The 25,386-nt window shown below is 44.8% G+C and overlaps 1 protein-coding gene and 1 pseudogene across 1 annotated transcript in view; one reads left to right on the top strand and one right to left on the bottom strand.

Annotated features, from left to right (window-relative positions):
- The window catches only part of LOC141047308 (uncharacterized), a 442,763-nt pseudogene that overhangs the window by 284,980 nt on the left and 132,397 nt on the right, over positions 1-25,386 (top strand).
- Positions 5,844-25,386, bottom strand: part of LOC141047322 (uncharacterized) — a 32,852-nt gene continuing 13,309 nt past the window's right edge. Inside the window, exons 3-8 of the mRNA XM_073542383.1 lie at positions 11,050-11,199; positions 10,744-10,923; positions 10,537-10,660; positions 10,356-10,453; positions 9,768-9,858; positions 5,844-7,248 (exon numbers count right to left, since the gene is read on the bottom strand). Coding sequence (XP_073398484.1) covers positions 6,353-7,248; positions 9,768-9,858; positions 10,356-10,453; positions 10,537-10,660; positions 10,744-10,923; positions 11,050-11,199 — 1,539 coding nt within the window. The 3' untranslated portion in view covers positions 5,844-6,352. The remainder of the gene's footprint in view (positions 7,249-9,767; positions 9,859-10,355; positions 10,454-10,536; positions 10,661-10,743; positions 10,924-11,049; positions 11,200-25,386) is intronic.

Genomic DNA, 25,386 nt, shown 5'->3' with positions numbered 1-25,386 from the left:
TGTGTGTGTGTGTGTGTATATATATATATATGTATGTATATATGTATCTATGCACATGACTGCATATATGCCATTTATTTTTGCTTAAGACTTTGAAACTCTTTTCAGCTGACTGTATTGTAAAGACATGGGTGTTACTTTTGGGCGTTACTTTTTGTGAACGTTAGCTGCTTTCCTTGTCTTGCGTGACTTCTCTGGTAACGTAGATAAGAAGGATTGCTAACAAGCGAAGCATATTCCATGTATTCTTTTTGCAAATGTAGTGTTTTCAACGCCTTTCGGCTTTGCTATTTAAACTCTTAAGAATATGTATTGAGTTAGACAGAGGACGGCCCACACCTGGTGTGGTCGTCATTCTCTCTCCATGCCGGCATGTCCAATAAAGAAGCATCTTACTTATTCAGGTCTGGACGATTTCTAATTGGAAGACTGAAACTCCCTTGACATTGGCACTTGCGTTCTTGGGTCTCTTGAGGTTTTTACGTCATGTGAGCCCTGTAGCCAATCAGCGCTGGTGTCACTGTCCCCACTTTTGGACAAATCGAGCATCATGAGGCAGTCAGAGCAGCCGCGGCCCTGGCTTCCTGTTGATGTTTAATACGTCTGAAGGCGGGAACTGTGAAGCTGCACTGATTGGGTGCAGGGCTCGTGTGATGTAAGAAACTCACATAAGCCCCGGGACAGTGAGTCTCGACACCACTGAAGTGGAGCCGGCACACCAGCGCAGTATTGAGTGTTTTTATTTTAATGAGGCCAAACATGAGGAATGAGTTCACTGAGGATAAACTATATATATTTATACCTTGATTAACTTTATTAATACCAAATGTAAAACTATACCCATAATTCACCCCCCTGAAGGTTAGTCAGAAGGTGACTAATAGAAAAATCATTTTCACCCAAGCCTCAGTATATAGGGTGAGGTGACGTATACACACTCACTCTCCAAGTCTCTCATTTCTACGGGTTTCGTCGTCCTCACCAAAGACGACTCATCAAGAGACTATTTGATATTGACCTATATTCAAGTGAGACTAGAGGATTAAAACCCTAAAATCATGTATCACTTTATCCGAAACAGTCAGAAAACTAGCCACATATTGGAAGATCCCAGACTTCACACTATATACTTCGTAAGTTTATAAGCCACTCCAGTGTGAGGAATAGATAGTATGTGAAAATACAGTATATACCACTCAGGGAACACTTACCTTCCAGAGATCATTTCCATATTCATACTAAATAATTGCACAGATCTCCCAGACAATTGTGTTGCACATATTATTATTATGCATTTATATAGCGCCATTTATTCCATGGCGCTTTACATGTGAAAAGGGGAAATATAGACAAGTATATTAAACATGTGTAAGAGAAGGGACACACAAGTACATAAGGAGAGAGGACCCTGCCCGCGAGGGCTCACCGTCTACAAGGATGGATGAGTATACAGTATGAGATGGTAGAGCAAGTCGTGCGGTGGTTCAGTAGACCGAGGATCATTGCAGGCTGTAGGCTTGTCGGAGCAGGTGGGTCTTCAGGTTCTTCTTGAAGGTTTCCGTTGATGGTGAGAGTCTGATGTGTTGCGGCAGAGAGTTCCAGAGTATGGGGGAAGCACGGGAGAAGTCTTGTATGCGGTTGTGGGAAGAGATAAGGGGGAATAGAGAAGGAGATCTACCTAGAGACCATGTCACAGATGTATGGAGGAGACAGGTTGTGGATGGCTTTGTATGTCATGGTTAGGGTTTTGAATTGGAGCCTCTGGGCAATAGGAAGCCAGTGAAGGGCCTGGCATGGGGGGAGGCTGGGGAATAGCGGGGAGACAGGTGGATTACTCGGGCAGCAGAGTGTAGGATGGACTGGAGAGGAGCCAGAGTGTTAGAGGGGAGGACAGAGAGTAGGAGGTTGCAGTAGTCGAGGTGGGAGATAAGAGCATGCACTAGTGTTTTTGTGGTTTCGTGGTTGAGGAATGAGCGGATCCGGGAAATATTTTTGAATTTGAGGCGGCAGGAGGAGGCGAGGGCTTGGATATTTGGTTTGAAAGAGAGCGCAGAGTCGAGGATCACCCCAAGGCACCGAGCGTGCGGGACTGGGGAAAGAAAGCAGCCATTGACATTGATGGATAGGTCTGGTGGAGGGGTAGAGTGAGATGGGGAAAGATGATGAATTCTGTTTTGTCCATGTTCAGTTTGAGAAAGCGAGCAGAGAAGAAGGCTGAGATAGCAGACAGACATTGTGGGATTTCAGTCAGTAAGGAGGCGAGGTTGGGTCCAGATAGGTAGATCTGCGTGTCATCGGAATAGAGGTGATACTGCAAACCATAGGATTCTATGAGCTGTCCCAAGCCAAAGGTGTAGATGGAGAATAGTAGGGGTCCTAGGACAGAGCCTTGAGGAACACCAACAGACAGGGGGCGAGGTGAGGAGGTGGTGTGTGAGAGGGAGACACTAAATGTTCGGTCTGTCAAGTATGATGAGATCCAGGATAGGGCCAAGTCTGTGATGCCAAGAGATGAGAGAGTCTGTAGCAGGAGGGAATGGTCTACGGTGTCGAAGGCAGAGGACAGGTCCAGGAGAAGGAGGACAGAGTAGTGTCGCTTGGTCTTGGCGGTTAGTAAGTCGTTAGTGACATTAGTTAGGGCAGTTTCAGTTGAGTGATGCGGTCAGAAGCCAGATTGTAACCTGTCAAAGAGGGAACAGGAGGAGAGTTGGGAGGACAGATCAAGATATACATGCTGTTCCAGTAGTTCTGAGGCGTAAGGGAGAAGAGATATCGGGCGATAGTTAGACACAGAGGATGGATCAAGGGAGGGTTTTTTGAGGATGGGTGTGATTGAGGCATGTTTGAAGGATGAGGGAAAGACACCATTTGTAAATGAAAGGTTGAAGAGGAGTGTTAGAGATGGGATGAAGACTGTGGCCAAGTTAGGGATGAGGGGAGATTGGAGTGGGTCGAGGGCAAAAGTGGTGAGGTGTAATCTTGACAGAAGGGTGAAGAGCTGATCTTCTGTCATGGTGGAGAAGCTGGCTTTTGCAGAACAGGGCTGAGCGGCTAAGAGGGGCATTGGGGGCTGCGGGCCAAAGTTTTGTCTGATCTTGTCGATCTTCTGCTTAAAGAAGGAGGCAAAGTCTTCAGCAGAAATGAGAGGAGGGGGAGGAGGTGCTGTGGGACGGAGTAGAGAATTGAAAGTGTTGAAGAGTTGATTAGGGTTGAGAGACAGGGAGAATATGAGAGATGCGAAGTAAGTTTGTTCTTTGGTCAGGCTGGTCAGCCAGGGCTGCCTGTTGATTGTACGAGTTTTGCTCTGTGTAAGGGGGGGCAGCCGAATCAAGTGTTGCTGTTATTGTGGTGTTATAAAAAATGGCAGCAGCATCTGTGTCATGAAGGGAAGCTATGTCTGTAAGAGGGAGAAGGGACTCAGAGAGTGATTGTAAATTGAGGTGTTAGAGATTCCTGCGAGGGTGAGAGAGTTTATGGAGCGGGGGTTGCACAGTAGGAGAGGAGAGGGAAGAGAATGTCAGTAGGTTGTGGTCAGACAGGGGGAGGGGTGAGTTATTGACATTAGTGAGGGAACAGAGACGGGTGAAGATAAGGTCCAGCGTGTGACCATCTTTGTGGGTGGCCGCAGAGGACCATTGAGTGAGGCCGAGGGAAGCCGTGAGCGATAGAAAGTTTAGAGGCAGCTGGGGTGGAAGTGTCAATGGGGATGTTGAAGTCACCCATGATGATGGTGGGGATGTCATCAGAAAGGAAATGGAGTAGCCAGGTGGTGAATTGGTCGAGAAAGGTGGAGATGGTTAGTTCTGGGGGGCGGTAGATGACAGCCAGTTGGAGGGGGAATAGATGCGGACAGAGTGCACCTCGAACGAGGGAAGAGTAGCGGAGGCTGGCAAAGGAACTGGGGTAAAGGAGCAGGTATCGGAGAGGAGCAAGCCAACTCCTCCACCACGTTTGTTGCTGTTGCGAGGGGTGTGAGAGAGATGGAATCCGCCATAGGAAAGCGCAGCTGGAGAGGCTGTGTCAGACGGAGTGAGCCAGGTTTCAGTGATGGCAAGGAAGCAGAGTTTGTTGGTGATAAAGAGGTCATGGATAAACGATAGCTTGTTGCAGACAGAGCGTGCGTTCCATAGTACTCCAGGTAAGAGGACCGGGGGAGTGGGGGTTGGATGAATAGGTATGAGGTTGTCATGGTTGCAAACAAGTGTAGAGGATCACCTCACCCTATATACTGAAACTTGGGTGTCACGATAATGTAAATATGACATATGGTTTTTCTTATTAACACACCTTTCCAGAACTTTCTGCTACATTCATAGCTGCACAGAGACAAGCTTCCCTGACCACCCTCCTTTCCCCATCAGCAGGCTGTTCTCACTAGCTCACTTCATTCCTCTGCCTGCAACATGACACTCCTTACTCATCCCTCCCAAAAGAATGTGTTACTTGGCAGAGAGAACTTCTTCGTCTCCAACATGTGCTCTGTGGCTAAAATGGATGGGATTTAGAATCTAACCATTCGGCGTAACTCAACGCCAGTTTATGTTAGGAATAAGAAAATTACATTTGGGACTGGCAATACTAAATCTACACCACAGCGCCTTTTTCTAAACTAGCACCAGCAGAATCCGAGAAATGGATTTCTCCCGAACCGAGTTGAACAGACAGTCTTTGCTTAGAGTTGATAGGAAGCTAATTCCAAGACAAGATGAGTGATGGTTCTGCCGTTATTCTGCTAGGCTCTCCATCCCAGTTATGTAACTTCAAAGTTTTCTTAAACAAGTTGCAACTCAGAGAAAAGGGGAGGGCGTTGGTAACTCAGTGATGTCACAAGCCCAGAGGTATAAGTTACTGTCAGTCAGTCTGGAGCCAGTTGGTGCCTTGGAAGTGGTCACACCAAGAACCTCTGATGCATTTTGATGTATCGCCCCTCCCCCGCACAGCCTGGTCAGCCTGAAATGATCTAAGCAAAATGTGAGTGTTTCTTCTTCTTAGTCCCTGTTATTTTGTAATTGCCTTGTACATATTTTAATTGTCTCATATTGTAAAATCTTTTTATACCTCTTGTTAACACTGCCTACCTTTTGGAAGTAAAATATAAAATTACTAGTTTTGTTTCTCCTTGCCCTATAACAAATTTGCATGTTCTTCAAAGTTAATTACGCTACTAATTTGGGTTGGGTTCAGACCCCTCTATTGAGGAATCGGAGCTCGTGGCAGCGAAGTGTGTTCTGGGCTAGTTGGGTAACGCTGGCAGTGACGGAACGGGTTTTATTAGCTTATCTTCTGGCTGCGGCTAGGAGTATTTATAATTCCCTCGCTGCAGCATGCCTAACAGCCAGTCCACATTGAAGCAGGCCCGTCCGGAGACCAATTATCCTAGGTGCAGTTCCCTGACTGACGTGAGAGTAAGGGGGGTGCCGGAGAGCTGCGAGTTCCAAAGCAGAGCCGAAAGTGGGATATTGTTGGCAGCAGTGGAACAACTAAAATAAGCCCTTGTGGTAAATTGATAGGTCAATAGACTTGTTTGCTGTTTTTAATCACAGTTGGTGGCAGCGGTGGGAAAACTAAAATAAGCTCCCTGCGAATGTGATAGCCGTGTGTCGGCAAAACGTCCCTCCTGTCCCTGACAGTGGGACACATGATACATCTATTAGTCACCTTCTGACTAACCTTCAGGGGGTGAACTATGGGTATAGTTTTACATTTGGAATTAATAATAAAGTTTAGTTTTATCCTTTTGTCAGCAAACAAGAGGAATGACAAGAGACAACCGCTTTAAGAAGATCAAATTTTGGTTAAAAAGATTCCAACTTTCTGAACATAAAAAAGGCTTCTCCCCTATGTGATGTCTCTGATGTTTATTAACAGTTGATTTCCAAGCACAATATTTCCCACATTAAGAAAATGAAAAAGGCTTCTCCTGTGTGTGACTGCTCCGATGTCTAAAAAGATTCGTTTTACGGTTAAAACATATCCCACATTCTCAACAGGAAAAAGGCTTCTCCCCTGTGTGAGTTCCTTGATGGTCATCAAGATTTATTTTGCATTTAAAACATTTCCCGCATTCTGAACATGAAAAAGGCTTCTCTCCCCTGTGTGAGCTCTCTGGTGACTAAGAAGAGAAGATTTCAGGCTAAAACATTTTCCACATTCTGAACAGGAAAAAGGCATCTCCCCTGTGTGAGCTCTCTGGTGTCTATTAAGAATCGATTTCTGGTTAAAACATTTCCCACATTCTAAACAGGAAAAAGGCTTCTCCCCTGTGTGAGTTCTCTGGTGGTTAACAAAATGTGACTTTTTGCAAAACATTTCCCACATTCTGAACAGGAAAAAGGCTTCTCTTCTGTGAGAGTTATTTGGTGTATAAGAAGACTCCCTTTCTGGTTAAAACATTTCCCACATTCTGAACAGGAAAAAGGGTTCTCCCCTGTGTGAGTTCTTTGGTGTATAAGAAGATTCCCTTTATGTTTAAAACATTTCTCACATTCTGAACTGGAAAAAGGCTTCTCCCCTGTGTGGGTTCTTTGGTGACTAACAAGATGCGCTTTCCGGTTAAAACAGTTCCCACATTCTGAACAGTAAAAGGCTTCTCTTCTGTGTGAGTTCTTTGGTGTATAAGAAGACTCCTTTTCTGGTTAAAACATTTCCCACATTCTGAACAGGAAAAAGGCTTCTCCCCTGTGTGGGTTCTTTGGTGGATATTTAGATTGTCTTTCCGGTTAAAGTACTTCCCACATTCTGAACAGGAAAAAGGCTTCTCCTCTGTGTGAGTTTTCTGGTGGTCATTCAGATGCGCTTTCTGGCTAAAACATTTCCCACATTCTGAACAGGAAAAAGGCTTCTCCCCTGTGTGAGTTCTCTGGTGCTTAACAAAATTTGATTTTTGTGCAAAATATTTCCCACATTCTGAACAGGAAAAAGGTTTCTCCCCTGTGTGAATTCTCTGGTGCTGAACAAGAGTCGATTTCTTGCTAAACCATTTATCACATTCTGAACATGAAAAAGACTTATTTGCTTTAGGAGCAGTTTGTTTTTTAATGCCTCTTTCGTGACTTTCCTTACTAGTCAGTAATGAATCAGAAGATGGGACCTGTTCCACAGGATCAGATGAGAGATCTTTGCTGTGAATGGATGATGGTATATCTGGAGTAATAGCATTCACTTCAGTTGTATCTTGTAGCATCTCAAGATTATCAGATTTAAAAATTGAAGATGTCAGCTGTTCCTCTGATCTCCTGGTACAGTCATCTGAAAAGATAAAAAACAATTATTTTTTAATAAAATATCCTTGAGTTTTATATTTTTGAACATTTCTAATTGGTTTACCATTTTTATGGACAGTTTATGTAAAAAAAATTGAATTATTTACCAAGACAATGACAGTTCACAGTCTAATAGAAAACCTTATAGGATGAACCAGTAGTGCATGTTGTTCAACTGTTTGTTCATTCTGACTCCCAAATATTGAATAAAAAGAAAACAATCAATGACATGTAGGCAAAAATAATATCAATTCTCATCTCACAAAAAAGTCCCCACTCAGGTCCATCATCTGTCAATGGAAAAACAGAGGTTCCCACACTACTAGTGGCTCAAAGGCTGTTAAAAGCAATAAGGTTTCCATAAACCAATCCAGCAAAATCCGCTCTCACTTCTGAGTCTTGCAGTGTGCTCAAACAGCATTTAGAATCCCTGTATTTAGCAATATTATAGTGAGAAGAATCCACTTAATTTGCGGTGTGTGTCTCCTGGAGCACAATCTGGGCACTATGTGTTGGGTAATAAAATGGCAAATGTGTAATTTTCACTCTCCAACATTCACTGCGTGTTAATTTCCGAAAAGTGGCTGTGGAATCAAAATATTCACTCCTCCTATAGATTATAACCCTCAGTGAATTAATTTATAAAATGTAATCACTTTATGGGGATTTCGACTATTCTGGTTTTCTGTTATTTAGTTATATTAGGGTTTTCTGCATCTGGTGTGTCCAATCTCATCTGGGATTTGTTCCTGCTGTCCAGCTGGAGTAATCTTCTCCCTACTTCAGCCAAATGGAAAGTACCACACCCTACTAAAGCTCAAAGCATATTTCCAGAATCTGACAGATACTGGGTTGCTCTCTGGATCAGTCCTCTGTGCTCAGCCCCCGGCTTGTGTATTTGTTTCCTGTTGTGACCGTGGCCCGTTTACTGACTACTCTTGTGTCTTCAGATTCTGTCCTTCTGGTTCTGACCCAGCTACCTATTATTCTTGCCATCTAAGGCTAGTTTCACACTTGCATTGTTTAGCGCTGCGGTGGCAGCCTACTTCCTCCATTCAGACCCGCCCACTGCAGCACCTCTGCCTTCAGCTCTGCCTACATCTACATGCGTCCTGCGTACCCATTTTTAACATTGGGTACACAGGCCATACGGATGTACGCTGACGCATCCGCAAGTGTCGTTTTGACGCGCCGGCCGACCGCAACAGATGAACATGTAAGCAGAGCACCACATAAAACCCGGTGCACAGCCCCACCCCAGAGCACGAGAATCTCATTAACTGAAAACTACAAATAAAGATTAAACAACAAGACTGATTTCATCACAGGTATCAATATAATCAGTATAACGGCGCCGACCTGACAGTGTCTGTAGGTTACTGTGCACAATCCTGCTGACAGGTTCACTTTGAATTTAGATCTTAGGCATTTGGAAGAGGTGATGGAGAGTGTTTTTTTAGACTATCAGGGAGCTACAGGCTCACATATGTGAGGCAGTTCAATCTCAACACAATCAAACCATCATACAGAATGAACAGGTAAAAAACACATAGAATAAAAAAGTTACATCCCCAACAACAACGTATGTAAGAGGGGAGAACTCCAACTTTAAACCAGAGTTGTATTCATTTATGTTGGGCCATTGAAGCTACTATGAGTCCTGACCAGAAGATTAGAAAAAATATTGCCCCCCATTTCAGGAGAGATTGTGCAGTAATTTGGAATTCCTTAGGATCGAAAAAATGTCATTTATGATGTGGAGAGAATCTATGAAACCAGGGCTCGAGCCATGCCAACACATGTCCTGCAGGGGTGAATAAATGTATATTACAGCCTTCAGCGACGCACAGTTTAGAGATATATCATGGCACAGGTGTAATGCTTATCTTTTACTTTATCACAATCCTCCTTGAAATTAGTTTTAGTACAAATTGAAAAGTCAGGACAAAGGGAAACTCTGTTGTTATTGTACAGAAATTCACACTTGGTTTCACTGCACATTTAATGTTATTGATAAAAGCAAAATTTGGCCAGAAAGACTGGACCTGGTCTTGTAGGGACCATATGAGACATTCAGCAGCACAGAAGGGAGAGAAGGGAGATTCATCCAATAAGATATCAGGGATCTAGGAAGCCAACAGCATCATTACCCTCCACTTTCTCTTACAGACCCATTATAATACGTTTCTTGAAGTGATTTTCTAACTTGTCAGCACATTCTACGCTGTCATTTGACTTTGTAGTTTACAGACCTGGGCAGGTAACGGTCAGCATCATCCAATGCCAGAGGGTAGGTGGATCCTTCAGGTGGTAAGTTATATAGAAAAGGGCTTTCAATGCCCAAAGTCATTAGAACAGTTTTGGGAGGAGGAGAATGTTGTGGTCTTGAGGCCAAATGGTGATCACACGATTGTGATACGACCGGACTACACCACAGATAAAGCAGCCACAGCCGGTGACTGAGAAGAATCTGTGACTTCTCTGCATTTAGTGGTTACTACTCACCTGGGTAGTCATATGTAGGAATCTCCTCTTTACACCGCTCACCACCCCTCACATATGTCTCAGTAGTATTAATATGGGTCAGATCTTCAGCCTGAAACAAATATAGTAAAAGTCACAGACAGATGGAGAAGTCACATCTATAATAATAATAATAATAATAATAATCTTTATTTTTATATAGCGCTAACATATTCCGCAGCGCTTTACAGTTTGCACACATTTTCATCACTGTCCCCGATGAGGCTCACAATCTAAATTCCCTATCAGTATGTCTTTAGAGTGGTGTGGGAGGAAACCGGAGTACCCGGAGGAAACCCACGCAAACACGGGGAGAACATACAAACTCCTTGCAGATGTTGTCCTTGGTGGGATTCGAACCCAGGACCCCAGCGCTGCAAGGCTGCAGCGCTAACCACTGAGCCACCGTGCTGCCCATCTATGATCAGCTCTAATCCTGCCATCTCCACCGTTCTCATCACACAAGTATAAAACATATAATACTGGTGGATAAAACAAGACTGAGCACAAGACCTTCACAGCCGTCTACACATCATAGGGGAGATCTCATGACACCTTCTCTCCATCTACCTGATGATCCAGAGGAACATTGGGATCTTCTTGTTCACAGTCCTGTGAAAGAAGAGGATGGGGACATCTCTCTGGTGTTGTCCTCTTACTGGATAGATCTGGAGGAAACACATACAGGGACTGAATTCATTCTTTACATACAGATAATTGTAGGCCGTGTGCATTTAGTCCTGTCTATTACCTGGTGATGTGAGGGGCTGTGGGACCTTCATCATGACGTCCTTGTACAGATCTTTGTGTTTTTCTAAATACTCCAACTCCTCCATGGAGAAATAGACAGCAACATCCTGACACCTTATAGGAACCTGACACATACAATGATACGGTCATCTTCCTGATCCCTTCATAGTGTTACTGTATAGTGTCCCAACATTCCCAGCAGTGTCACCTCTCCAGTCAGCAGCTCAATCATCTTGTAGGTGAGTTCTAGGATCTTCTGGTAATTGATGTCCTCATGTATCAGGGGGTGAGGTGGAGGCCCCGTGATTGGGCTCATGGGTCTTCTGCATCCCTCAGACACAGAGTCCTGGCAGCGCTCACTAGAGGTCTTCTTCACTACTGTGTAATCCTGGTTATGGAGAGACACATTAATAAATCTCACTACAGACATTTCCAGAGTCCTCACCTCTCCAGTTCTGTCCATCTGTTATTCCCATAGATAAGAATGATGTAATGTGACGTCAGAATCTCTCACCTCTCCAGTAAGCCGGAAGAGGATCTCTAGGGTGAGGTGTAATATCCTCTCCGCCATCTTGTCTCTGTCCATATCCATCCTGGATGGGTAAATCAGGAAAATGCTCTTATATAGAAGATCTTCACTGAGAGGATCTGATATTGTAGAGACCTGAATGAGAAGATGAGCAGATGTAACATCATAAAAATCCTGTGTAATAATACAATTTCTGGAGATAATAAGGGAAACATATGAGGAGATTTATTATTTTACAGTATTTAGTTTTCTTCTTTACATCTACTAATAAAACCTATATATTTTAGGCCACAGACAACAAGCAGTTTCTTCCTCGGAGTTGGCAGCTGAATACGTTTCTCATTGTTAGGAACACCGCACTACACTCGCTCACAGCACAATGTTTCCGCATTAGGTAGAGCTACCAAAGGTACAAAATGTGCCTGCTTACTAAACCTGTCCACCACAACCCAAACGACGGTGTTACCCTTGGAGGGGGTAAGGCTGGTGATGAAATCCATGGACAAATGAGTCCATGGTCTCTCAGGAATTGGCAGTGGTACCAATTCCCCGGCCGGCCGGTTATGGGGGGTTTTTGCACGGGCACAAACATCACAAGCAGACACATATTCCCCAACATCAGAGGCTAAAGCAGACCACCAGAATACACTAGCAATGGCCTTCCGGGTAGCCGAGATCCCTGGATGTCCACCCAGAACTGAGTCATGGAACTCCCGGAGGACCTTGAGGCGAAACTGAACTGGCACGAAAAGTTTATCCACCGGCTTAGTCGGAGGTGCAAGAGACTGAGCTTCCCGAATCTCCCGTTAGAAATATCTGCCACCACCACCCCAGGCTGAAGAATGGAGGATGGAGGTTCCGGGGGGGACACTGGATCTAGACTGCGTGACAAGGCATCCGCTCTGGCATTTTTAGATCATGGCCGAAAAGTGATCGAGAAGTTGAATCGGGAAAAAAAAAGTGACCATCTAGCCTGTCTGGGAGCCAACCTTTTGGCTGACTCAATGTAAGCTAGGTTTTTGTGGTCCGTAATTACGGTTATAGGATGGACAGCCCCCTCCAAAAAATGCCTCCATTCTTCAAAGGCCAACTTTACGGCCAGAAGTTCTCGATTCCCCACATCATAGTTTCTCTCTGCAGGGGAGAACTTCTTTGAGAAAAAGGCGCAAGTTCTCAAATTGGTCAAAGTGGCGGGTCCCTGGGACAATACCACCCCCACCCCCACCTCTGAGGCGTCTACCTCAACAATAAATGATTCAGACGGGTCCAGTTGAATAAGAACCGGGGCAGACATGAAACATTTTTTTAAAAACTGAAACGCCGATACCGCTGCGGTTGACTAATTCTTGATATCGGCCCTCTTTTGAGTCATGTCTGTGAGGGGTTTAACCACCTGTGAGAACCCCCTTATAAATTTACGGTAGTAATTGGCGAATCCTAGGAAACGCTGCAGAGCCTTCAAATCACAAGGTTAAACCCACTCGACAATGGCCTGCACCTTATTAGGATCCATGCGATACCCTTCAGCAGACACAATGAACCCCAGAAAAGACAGTTCTTGGACAAAAAATAAGCATTTTTCTAATTTAGCAAAGAGACAGTTCTCCCGGAGCCTTTGGAGAACTGCCAGAACATGACCAATGTGAGCCAGTTTATCAGGAGAGTAGATGAATATGTCATCCAAATATACCACCATAAAACGTCCAATGAAATCAGAGAACACATGATTAATGAAATTTTGGAAAACCGCTGGAGCATTGGTCAGGCCGAAAGGCATGACCAAATTTTCAAACAACCCTTCAGTAGTGAGAAAAGCGGTTTTCCACTCATCTCCGTCCCGGACTCGGATAAGGTTATACGCTCCCCGTAGATCTAACCACTTAGCTCCGGACAACTGGTTGTATAAATCAGGAATAAGTGGAAGGGGATACATATTCCTCACAGTTATCTTATTTAACTCACGAAAATCGAGGCATGGGCATAAACCACCGTCTTTTTTCTTTACAAAAAAGAACCCCGCCGCCACGGGAGAAACAGAAGGACGAATGTGTCCCTTACGGAGACTCTCGGAAATATATTCTTTCATCGCGGCCCGTTCTGGACCCGAAAGGTTATACAAGCGGGCTTTGGGCAATTTAGCACCTGGAACCAGGTCAACGGCACAATCAAATGGGCGGCGTGGTGGTAAAACCTCAGCCTCCTTTTCGGAGAAAATGTCCGTATAGTCTTTCAGGCACTCCGGAATACCTTCCAGACCCACGGACGACACAGACACCGTAACAAGACATTTTTCAGAACAATAGGGACCTCATTTAACAATGTCCCGAGATTCCCAATTAATCACAGGATTATGCAATTGTAACCAGTGGAACCCCAACACCAGTCCCGCAGGCAGGTTGTCCATCACAAAGCATAAAATGTGTTCCTGGTGTAAGGAACTCACTTTAAGGAGAAACTCTTCAGTACAAAACATAACGTTATTCTTAACCAGTGGTGTTTTGTCAATGGCAAATGTTATGAATGAGTCACCGCAGGAGGCAAAAACAGAAATACTAGCTAAGTCCAGAAAACCAGAGAAGTTGGCAGCTATCGGATTGCAGACCCCTGAACCTATCAACAACAACTAGCAGTAGCCGTGGGGGGTTCCTACGGTGCCCTAGACCCCTCGATCACAGCCGGAGAACTAAATAGCCTAAAGACAGAGAGGGAAATCTAAACTGCCCCACAGCAGACCCCAAAGCAATAGGCAGCCCCCAACATATAATGACGGTGAAGCAAGATGAAAAAACACTCACACAGATAGAAAGATAGGCTGAGCAAATGATGGGGCCCAAGCTAACTAGATAGGACAGGAGAGAAAAGCTGCTGTCTGCAATCCGCCAAAACCCTATCAAAACAAGAGCCAACAGACTGATAGGGAAAAAAGCCATGAAGACGCTAGGCTTCAAAAAGACTATATCAGTACTCAGGTATTTTCTGAAGACAGAGCAAAAAGGAATTCAGCTCACCCCAGCCGGGAATGGCAGAAATCCAGAAAAACAAGGCAAAACAAAACCAAAGCACAAAAGCAAAAAGCAGAGCAGAAAACTTAGCTTTTGAGGAGCAGGAATCAGACTGGTCTCCTAGAATCCCTCAGAGAAATCACCAGCCAGGCAGAAGGGCGTTGGCTGCCTTATATCCAGTCAGCAATTCCAGTCACCCAGTCATCATCATCCTGCTCAGGTGCTTGGTAATCAGCCTCACGACCTTCCTTCACCAGAAGAGGGAGTTCATCAGACCTCAATGGTGAAGGGGAAAATGAACTCACAACAGTAGCTCCCCCTTGAGGAGGTGTCACCGAACCCTCATCCACGCCACCAGGGCGATCAGGGTGAGCCCGATGAAAGGCACGCACCAATCTTTTGGCATGAATATCAGAGTCAGAGACCCAGGAATTATCCTCCTGACCATAACCCTTCCACTTAACCAAATACTGGAATCTCCGTCTAGCCAGACGGGAATCCAGTATCTTCTCTACCTCACATTCCATGTTACCTTCAACCAATACAGGGTCCGGAGGTGCCACCCCAGGAACAACTGGTTCAACAAACCTCTTCAACAAGGACTTATGAAACACATTATGGATTTTAAATGTGACAGGAAGAGCCAAACGAAAAGAGACCGGATTAATAATCTCCAAAATCTTGTAAGATCCAATAAATCTAGGCTTAAACTTAGGAGAAGCCACCTTCATAGCGATATTTTTTGATGATAACCAAACCATATCACCAACCTTAAACTGGGGACCAACGGTCCTATGTCGGTTGGAAAACCGCTGGGCCTTCTCCTGGGAGAGAGATAACTTATCCACCACTTGGTCCCAGATCTGGTGCATTCTCTCCACCACAGTGTCAACACCTGGGCAGGCAGAAGGCTCCACCTGCCCTGAAGAAAATCGAGGATGAAACCCAAAGTTACAAAAAAAAGGTGACATCAAAGTGGCAGAACTAGCTCTATTATTTAAAGCAAATTCGGCCAAGGGCAAAAATGAAACCCAATCATCCTGATCAGCGGAAATAAAACATCTCAAATACGACTCCAAGGTCTGGTTTGTTCTCTCCGTCTGCCCATTGGTCTGAGGGTGAAAAGCAGAGGAGAAGGACAACTGAATTCCCAGCTTGGAACAGAAAGTCCTCCAAAATCTAGACACAAACTGAACTCCTCTGTCAGATACAATGTTCTCAGGAATCCCGTGCAAGCGATCCACCTGTTGCAAAAACAGGGGCACCAACTCAGAGGAAGATGGCAACTTAGGGAGTGGTACAAGATGAACCATCTTAGAGAACCTATCACAAATCACCCAAATAACAGTCATTCTCTGAGAGACAGGCATATCAGAGATGAAATCCATTGAAATATGGGTCCATGGCCTCCTGGGGACCGGCAAAGGCATCAACAACCCACTAGAGCGAGAACAAGGTTTAGACCGGGAGCAAGTCCCACAGGACTGCACAAAATTCCTGACATCACGAGACAAGGAGGGCCACCAAAAAGACCGACTCACCAGATCTCTAGTACCAAAAATACCTGGATGACCAGCCAAACTTCAGACATCACTCTCTTCCTCCACTGGTCAGGAACATACAACTTTCCATTGGGACAACGCTCAGGTTTGTCCTCCTGGAACTCTTCCAGAGCACATCTCAAATCGGGCGAGATGGCAGAAAGAACTACCCCTTCGCCTAAGATGGTAGCAGGCTTGGTCACCACAGGAGAATCAGCAAAGAAGCTCCTAGAGAGAGCGTCAGCCTTGACATTCTTAGTGCCAGGAAGAAAAGAGACCACAAAATCAAAACGTGTAAAAAACAAGGCCCACCTAGCCTGTCTAGGGTTCAAGCGTTTGGCCGACTCCAGGTAAATCAAATTCTTGTGGTCAGTGAGGACCACGACTTGATGTTTAGCTCCCTCCAACCAATGTCTCCACTCCTCAAATGCCCATTTCATGGCTAACAGTTCCCGATTCCCCACATCATAGTTACGTTCAGATGGGGACAACTTTCGGGAAAAGAAAGCACAGGGATTCATTTTAGATGTTACAGGATCCTTTTGGGACAAAACAGCTCCTGCACCAATCTCAGAAGCGTCCACCGGGAGTGAGACATCAGGTTGCCGCAAAACCGGGGCAGAAGTGAATCTTCGCTTCAGCTCCTGAAAGGAAGAAACAGCCTCCGGAGACCAATTCAACACATCAGCATCCTTCTTAGTCAGATCAGTCAATGGCTTGGCAATACTAGAAAATTTTGCTATAAATTTCCGATAAAAATTAGCAAAACCCAAAAACTTCTGGAGGGCCTTCAAAGAAGTGGGCTGAACCCAATCATAAATGGCCTGTACCTTGGCCGGGTCCACATTTCAATAGTTGACGGAGACAAAATAAATCCTAAAAATGAAATCCTCTGTACCCCAAAAAGGCATTTCGATCCTTTGACATACAGGGAATTCTCCCTCAAGATCCGGAACACAGTCCGAACATGTTCCACATGAGAATCCCAATCCTTGGAGAAGATCAAAATATCATCCAGATAGATAATCAAAAATTTATCCACAAAGTCTCGGAAAATGTCGTTCATGAAGCACTGGAAGACAGAAGGGGCATTAGTGAGCCCAAAAGGCATCACCAGGTACTCAAAATGTCCATCCGGAGTATTAAACGTCGTCTTCCATTCATCCCCATGCTTAATGCGGATAAGATTATACGCCCCCCTGAGGTCAAGCTTGGTAAACCAGCAAGCACCTTTAACTCTGATGAATAGATCCGAAATCAGGGGTAACGGATACTGATATTTAATAGTAATTTTGTTGAGGGAACGATAGTCAATACAAGGCCTTAATGAACCATCCTTTTTGGCCACGAAAAAAAAAACGGCACCTAAGGGTGAAGAGGATCGTCTAATATGACCCTTCTCCAACGCCTCCTTAATATAGGATCGCATAGCCTCGTGCTCGGGTACAGATAAATTGAAGAGCCAACCCTTGGGAAATTTACACCCCGGGCTCAGTTCCATTGCACAGTCATAACTCCTATGAGGAGGCAAAGACGAAGACTCATTCTCACTAAATACATCATAAAAGTCTGCCAAATAGTCAGGAACATCATGCGACTGAGGAGAGGTGGAAAAAACCGGAGCCTCACTAAGGGCACACCGACAACCCCAACTCACCACAGACACAGATTTCCAATCCAAAACTGGATTATGAATTTGCAACCAGGGAAACCCCAGAACAATGGTATCATGCAAATTATGCAACACCAAAAATCTGCAATTTTCTTGATGGTCTGGGGTGACCCGCATTACCACCTGGGTCCAAAACTGAGGTTTATTTTTCGCCAATGGAGTAGCATCAATCCCCCTCAAAGGGATAGACGTCCGCAGAGGTGTCATCGGAAATCCACAACGTTTAGCAAAATCCAAGTCCATTAGGTTCAGGGCTGCTCCCAAATCCACAAAAGCCTTGGCGGAAAATGTGGACAGGGAGCAGAGAGTAATTGCCAGAAGAAACTTAGGTTGAACACCACCCACAGAAAACGTGTGTGCAAAATGTTTCTCTCGTTTAGGACAGACAGAAATAATATGCGAGGCATCTCCACAAAAAAAACACAGCTTATTACGCCTTCTGAACTCCTGACGTTGCTCCCTGGACAAAACTCTATCACATTGCATAGGTTCAGACACTTGTTCAACAGGTGGCAACACCTCTCGTGCAGTCCTGCGTTCACGTAAACGCCGATCAACCTGAATGGCTAATGACATAGAATCGTCAAGACCAGAGGGAACAGGAAATCACACCATAGTATCTTTTACGGCTTCTGACAAACCCTTCCGAAAGAGAGCTGCCAAGGCATTATCATTCCAGGTAGTAAGGACCGTCCACTTTCGGAATTTTTGACAGTACAATTCTGCAGAATCTCGACCCTGGCTCAATGCCAACAGGGTCTTTTCAGCCTGATCAATAGCATTAGGTTCGTCATACAACAACCCCAAGGCTTGAAAAAATGTGTTCACATTAGTCAGAATAGGATCATCTGTTTTAAAAAAAAACGCCCAATCCTGGGGATCGCCACGCAGCAAAGAGATGACAATTTTAACCTGCTGCGCGGAGCTCCCTGACGAGTTAGGCTTCAAGGCAAAAAATAATTTACAATTATTTTTGAAATTCAAAAATTTAGACCGATCCCCAAAAAACACATCAGGAGTAGGGATCTTTGGTTCAGCAGCATGTGAATGAGCAAGGTAGGCGGAAATTCCCCGCACTTCCGCAGTGAGCTGCTCCACACGATCAGACAATTGCTTTATCTCCATTGAGAGAAAAAAAAATTCCCCCTACGGCCTCAGAGATATAGAGGAAAAAATATACACACTTTTTTTTTTTTTTACAATTCATTCCTGCTATTGAGTACCCTAGGATCTGCAGTATGGCTGGTGATTCTGTTATGAATGAGTCACCGTAGGAGGCAAAAACAGAAATACTAGCTAAGTCCAGAAAACCAGAGAAGTTGGCAGCTATCGGATTGCAGACCCCTGAACCTATCAACAACAACTAGCAGTAGCCGTGGGGGGTTCCTACGGTGCCCTAGACCCCTTGATCACAGCCGGAGAACTAAATAGCCTAAAGACAGAAAGGGAAATCTAAACTGCCCCAGAGCAGTCCCCAAAGCAATAGGCAGCCCCCAACATATAATGACGGTGAAGCAAGATGAAAAAACACTCACACAGATAGAAAGATAGGTTGAGCAAATGATGGGGCCCAAGCTAACTAGATAGGACAGGATAGAAAAGCTGCTGTCTGCAATCCGCCAAAACCCTATCAAAACAAGAGCCAACAGACTGATAGGGAAAAAAGCCATGAAGACGCTAGGCTTCAAAAAGACTATATCAGTACTCAGGCATTTTCTGAAGACAGAGCAAAAAGGAATTCAGCTCACCCCAGCCGGGAATGGCAGAAATCCAGAAAAACAAGGCAAAACAAAACCAAAACACAAAAGCAAAAAGCAGAGCAGAAAACTTAGCTTTTGAGGAGCAGGAATCAGACTGGTCTCCTAGAATCCCTCAGAGAAATCACCAGCCAGGCAGAAGGGCGTCGGCTGCCTTATATCCAGTCAGCAATTCCAGTCACCCAGTCATCATCATCCTGCTCAGGTGCTTGGTAATCAGCCTCACTACCTTCCTTCACCAGAAGAGGGAGTTCATCAGTCCTCAATGGTGAAGGGGAAAATGAACTCACAACAGGCAACAATGTGAATAGGAGTCTCCAACCTAACTGTCCCTAACTTACACCTGGCCACCAAGTCAGAGTCAATACAGTTCAATGATGATCCGCAATCCACGAAGGCAGAAGTGGATGTAGAGACACTCCCACAACAAAGTTCCACTTGCAACAACATTTTTGAAAAGGCAGAAAAGGCTACCTGAGAGCCTGGGTGACCTCCACGACAATCACCCGGGCTCAGTCGCTTGTTGGTCAGTGGACGGGAGAGGCAATCCTTTTTCCAATGTCACATTGCCACAGTGAAAACAACATTTTCCCACGCGCCGTTGTCTCCTTTCGTTCCCTTTGAAGTCGATGGTTCCCATCTCCATGGTTTCCAGTGTAGGACAGGCTCCCCTTCTTTGGGAGAATAACGGTGTCTCAATTTGCATCACTCCCCTCGCCCGTAGCCTGCGATCCATTCGGACGGCCTGTGTCATAGCCTCCTCCAAGGAATCAGACGGAGGGTGGAGAGCCAAGGCATCTTTCAGATGTTCAGACAGGCCTCTACGGAACAAACCCTGGAGGGCGGCATAATTCCAGCAGACCTCAGCAGCCCAGCGCCTGAACTCTGAACAAAACCACTCGGCTGAGTGCTTCCTAGGGGCCGTGGTCCAAAGGGAGAAAGCCCAAGCTTGGGGAGCTCCCCTTAACAGAGACATAATGACCCCCACTCTCTGACCTTCATCCCCAGAAGAGTGTGGTCTCAATGAAAAAAAAAAAGCTTACAGCCCTCCTTGAAAACTCAACTTCTTTTTATCTCCAGAAAAGGTATCCGGTAACTTAATCGGAGACTCAGGGGAAACTAATGTAACATCCTGAGCCCCCAATGAGAATACCCCCTGCACAGTGTCAGCGATCAGCTGCTGAAACTGAGCCAGGACTCGTTGTTCTCCAAGGAGTTTCTGAGACATCTGAGTCAGCTGCTTTACCTGATCAGAAAGAGCGTGCACAGGATCCATCACATACACAGGAGAAGGGGAGCAGAGGAAAAAAAAATGGTAATGGTCAGTTATGTCAGGAACACCGCACTACACTCGCTCACTGAGCCAGTGCGCGTGTCCTGAGTACAGAAACAGTGCTAAAAGATACCTGTGGAGCAGGGCAGCAGAGGTGACAATGCGTGCTTCAAACTATCGGTGTCAGGATCCTGTCAGCGCCGGAAAGTAAAGATGCACAGGACCTGAGGACACTGAAGTTAGCAAGCTGGCACAGGACCAATGGTCATGTGACTGCAAGGGGGAGGGGCTTAGCATCCTGCTTTCAGAGATGACAGGACACCATACAACAACTCAGAGTCAGGCAAAACGGAGGTCACACACAGTACGGGCAAACGAGGCACAGGAGGGACAAACAGACGGGTGGTCAGACAAAGCCAAAGGTCATACACAAGAGGGCGACGTGGTACCAAGGGGACGAGCAGAGAGAAGTCGGGTCACAAGCAGAGAGTCATACACGAGTGGTAGCGCAGTAAAGAGGGACAGGCAGAACTCGTAACAGGGACAGAACCGGATCAAAACCAAACAAGCAAGCAAGATATCAGGCACAAGGCACACGTACGCACAAGGTCAACTAACTCAGCCGAGGGCAGGAGTATAACTGACACCGGACCTAGGTCCAGTGAGCATTAAATAGCCGCCCTCTGCCAGAGAGAGGCGGAACAATTAACCCCCAGTCTGATCAGGATGGGCCAAAGCGAAACCCCGTCCTGGATCATGACACTCATAGACTCATCTTCCATAACGCTAATTCTCGTCTCATTTACCGACAGTGGAATCGGCATTAGCAATACTGAGGAGATATTCATTACACGTGACTAGTGATGAGCGAGTATACTTGTTGCTCGGGTGTCCTCCGAGTATTTTGGCGTGCTCGGAGATTTAGTTTTCGTCACAACAGCTGCATGATTTGTGGCTGCTGGACAGCCTCTATATATGTGAGGAATGCCTGTTTGTTAGGGAATTCCCACATGTATTCAAGCTGTCCAGCAGCCGCAAATCATGCAGCTGTGGCGAAGAAAACTAAATCTCCAAGCACGCCAAAATACTCGGAGGACACCCGAGCAACGAGTCATCTCACTACACGTGACAGGAGAAATAACTACTTCATGATGAGGACGACATCATCTACTACGGCTCTAGAAACATATTTGGCCAGAAACCAACAAATTCCACAATGATGTATGTCATGTAGAAAAAAAGTGAAGATTACAAAAAATGTGTTTAAAACCATAATTCTTTATTCCATATATTAAAAGATGAAAAAAATCATAAAAAGACAGGGCAAAAAAGCCTCCAAAAAGAGGGGGATAAGCTGCGGCAAGAAAATAAGCAGTGACACAAAGAAAGGTCAATAAGTAACCCTATAGGTTAAATGTGAATACAAAAAAGGTTTTTACATGCAAATTAATCCATGGCAGACACAACATGCCTTAGTAGATAGCATTGTTTGTTGCCACTAAGTTTTGCAAGAGGATAAAGCAATACTGCACGTCGCCCATGTGACCATAAAGGACCGGAGTATACCATAAGGGTTAATGAAGTAGGGTACACCTGGAACTGCACAGAAATAGGCAGTAACATAAGGGATCAGTGAACAACTCTGTAGTTTAGATGTAAATACTAAAAAAAGGTTCTTGCATACAAATTAATTTATGCCAGGGTAAACATGGTAGATGACAATAATAGACCATTGTTTGTTGCTACCAAGTTACGTTGCCCACATGGCTATAAAAAACCTGAGTCTACCATGAGGGTTGATAACAGGGAGAACATCTGGAGCTGCACAGAGTAGCAAATAAGGAATAAAGTGCATATACATGTAATAAAGGAGAGTGTACCAGAGCAAGTGCCGCAACTGCCGATGAAAGCAGATGGAATGCCGCAGGATGTCCCCCCCCAACAAATTATGTTTGGATGTGACGGTCAATCTTTTATTTATTACAAATATATGGGGGCACATATAGGTGACATTACTAATATATGGGGCACATAGGTGACATTACTAATACATGGGGGCACATAGGTGACATTACTAATACATGGGGGCACATAGGTGACATTACTAATATATGGGGTACATAGGTGGCATTACTAATATATGGGGGCACATAGGTGACATTACTAATATATGGGGGCACATAGGTGACATTACTATTATATGGGGGCACATAGGTGACATTACTAATATATGGGGCACATAGGTGACATTACTAATATATGGGGGCACATAGGTGACATTACTATTATATGGGGGCACATAGGTGACATTACTAATATATGGGGGCACATAGGTGACATTACTAATACATGGGGGCACATAGGTGACATTACTAATATATGGGGACACATAGGTGACATTACTAATATATGGGGACACATAGGTGACATTACTAATATATGGGGGCACATAGGTGACATTACTAATATATGGGTGCACATAGGTGGCATTACTAATATATGGGGCACATAGGTGGCATTACTAATATATGGGGCACATAGGTGACATTACTAATATATGGAGGCACATAGGTGACATTACTAATATATGGGGGCACATAGGTGGCATTACTAATATATGGGGGCACATAGGTCACATTACTAATATATGGGGGCACATAGGTGACATTACTAATATATGGGGGCACATAGGTGACATTACTAATACATGGGGGCACATAGGTGACATTACTAAAACATGGGGGCACATAGGTGGCATCACTAATATATGGGGGCACATAGGTGACATTACTAATATATGGGGGCACATAGGTGGCATCACTAATATATGGGGGCACATAGGTGACATTACTAATATATGGGGGCACATAGGTGACATTACTAATATACAGTATGGGGGCACATAGGTGGCATTACTAATATATGGAGGCACATAGGTGACATTACTAATATATGGGGCACATAGGTGACATTACTAATATATGGAGGCACATAGGTGACATTACTAATATATGGGGCACATAGGTGGCATTACTAACATATAGGGGCACATAGGTCACATTACTAATATATGGGGGCACATAGGTGACATTACTAATATATGGAGGCACATAGGTGACATTACTAATATATGGGGCACATAGGTGGCATTACTAACATATAGGGGCACATAGGTCACATTACTAATATATGCGGGCACATAGGTGACATTACTAATATATGGGGGCACATAGGTGACATTACTAATATATGGGGGCACATAGGTGACATTACTAATATATGGGGCACATAAGTGACATTACTAATATATGGGGGCATATAGGTGACATTACTAATATATGCGGGCACATAGGTGACATTACTAATATATGCGGGCACATAGGTGACATTACTAATATATGGGGCACATAGGTGACATTACTAATATATGGGGGCACATAGGTGACATTACTAATATATGGGGGCACATAGGTGACATTACTAATATATGGGGGCACACGTGCCATTAATACTATGTAGGGGCACATAGAAAAAATTATGGCCACCTGTAGGCAGGGCTTCCGCTAGGAATTTTGGGGCCCCATACTGGCAAAATTTTCAGGCCCCCTTGAGACTCTCCCCAGTTCTGCCTCCACCCCTCGAACCTTCCACAGTCCCACCATCCGCTCTTGGAAGAATTCATCTTCTGCACCATGTCCTCACCAATCTGATATTAAGGGTATGTGCACAAGCTGTGGATTACTCTGCGGATTTTTCCGCTCGGATTTGTCTAAATCCGCAGGTCAAATGACCTGTGTTTTACCTGTGGATTTAGTGCAGATTTTGTGCGGATTTCCCTGCGTTTTTAAACCTCTGTCTTCCTATAGTGGATCAGGTGTAAAAACGTTGCGGATCCACAAAAAGAATTGTCATGCTGCAGATTTGAACCCGCAGCAAATCCACGTGTTAAAATCCGCAGCATGTGCACAGCGTTTTTCAAAATAGGTTGACTTGAATGGTACTGTAAACGCAGCAGAATCCGCAGCGTGTGCACATACCCTAACAGTTCCCAGCAGATACCAGAAAGCATACATGGCCAGCAGCTTTTGTTTTGGCCAAAATAATTTTTAAGCCGCCACAACGACAAAGTAGACTCTTTTGGCCGGGCCCTACTCTACTCTAACCTATTAAACATTTCTTAAAATATCCAGTACTCTTTTTAGGTATATTTTTATTTATTTTTCTTTAAGGGAATGAGTCACATATATTTTTTGTAATGACCATTAATACCACATACAAGGGTCAAAAACCGTCACACCATGACCGGACCAGATATTATCACCACCTAATGACTGAATCAGTCACATATATTCTTTATAATGACCATTAACCCCTTACCTACAATGGACGTAATATTCCGTCCATGTGACCCTGGACCTAATTTCCATGGACGGAATATTACGTCACAGCGATCAGCGGCGCCCACATGGTGAGCGCCGCTGATCGCGGTCGGGTGTCAGCTGATTATCACAGCTGACACCCAGCACAATGTGTCACGGACCGCCCCCGATCACGGTGTACACGATCGCGGTGTACCGGGGGTTAAAGGGAAGCATCGGCAGGGAGGGGGCTCCCTCCGTGCTTCTCTGAGCCCCCCACGGCAGCGCAATGTGCAGCACTGCTGTGGGGGGCTCCTTTCCTGCAGGCCCCCGGATCCAATATGGCGGCGGGGACCTCCAGGGGCCTGCAGGAAGCTGGCTTCCTCAGTGCCTGCAAAGCGATCTGTGATGTGACAATAATAAAAAATAAAAAACAAACCAAAAAATAATGATTTATTATCATACCGCCGAACAAAAAGTGCAATAACGCGCGATCAAAAAGACGCATATAAATATCCATGGTACTACTGAAAACGTCATCTTGTCCCGCAAAAAACGAGCCGCCACACAGCATCATCAGCGAAAAAATAAAATTATAGCTTGCAGAATAAAGCGATGGAAAAATAATTATTTTTTATATAAAATAGTTTTCATTGCATAAAACCGACAAAACATAAAAAAACGATCTAAATGAGGTATCGCTGTAACCGTACTGACCC

Source organism: Dendrobates tinctorius, unplaced genomic scaffold (genome assembly GCF_039654945.1).
Source record: "Dendrobates tinctorius isolate UK_male_01 unplaced genomic scaffold, ASM3965494v1 ptg000126l, whole genome shotgun sequence".
Lineage (NCBI taxonomy): Eukaryota > Metazoa > Chordata > Amphibia > Anura > Dendrobatidae > Dendrobates > Dendrobates tinctorius.
Note: the sequence above shows the minus strand (reverse complement) of the source record. Positions and strands in the feature narration are given on the sequence as shown.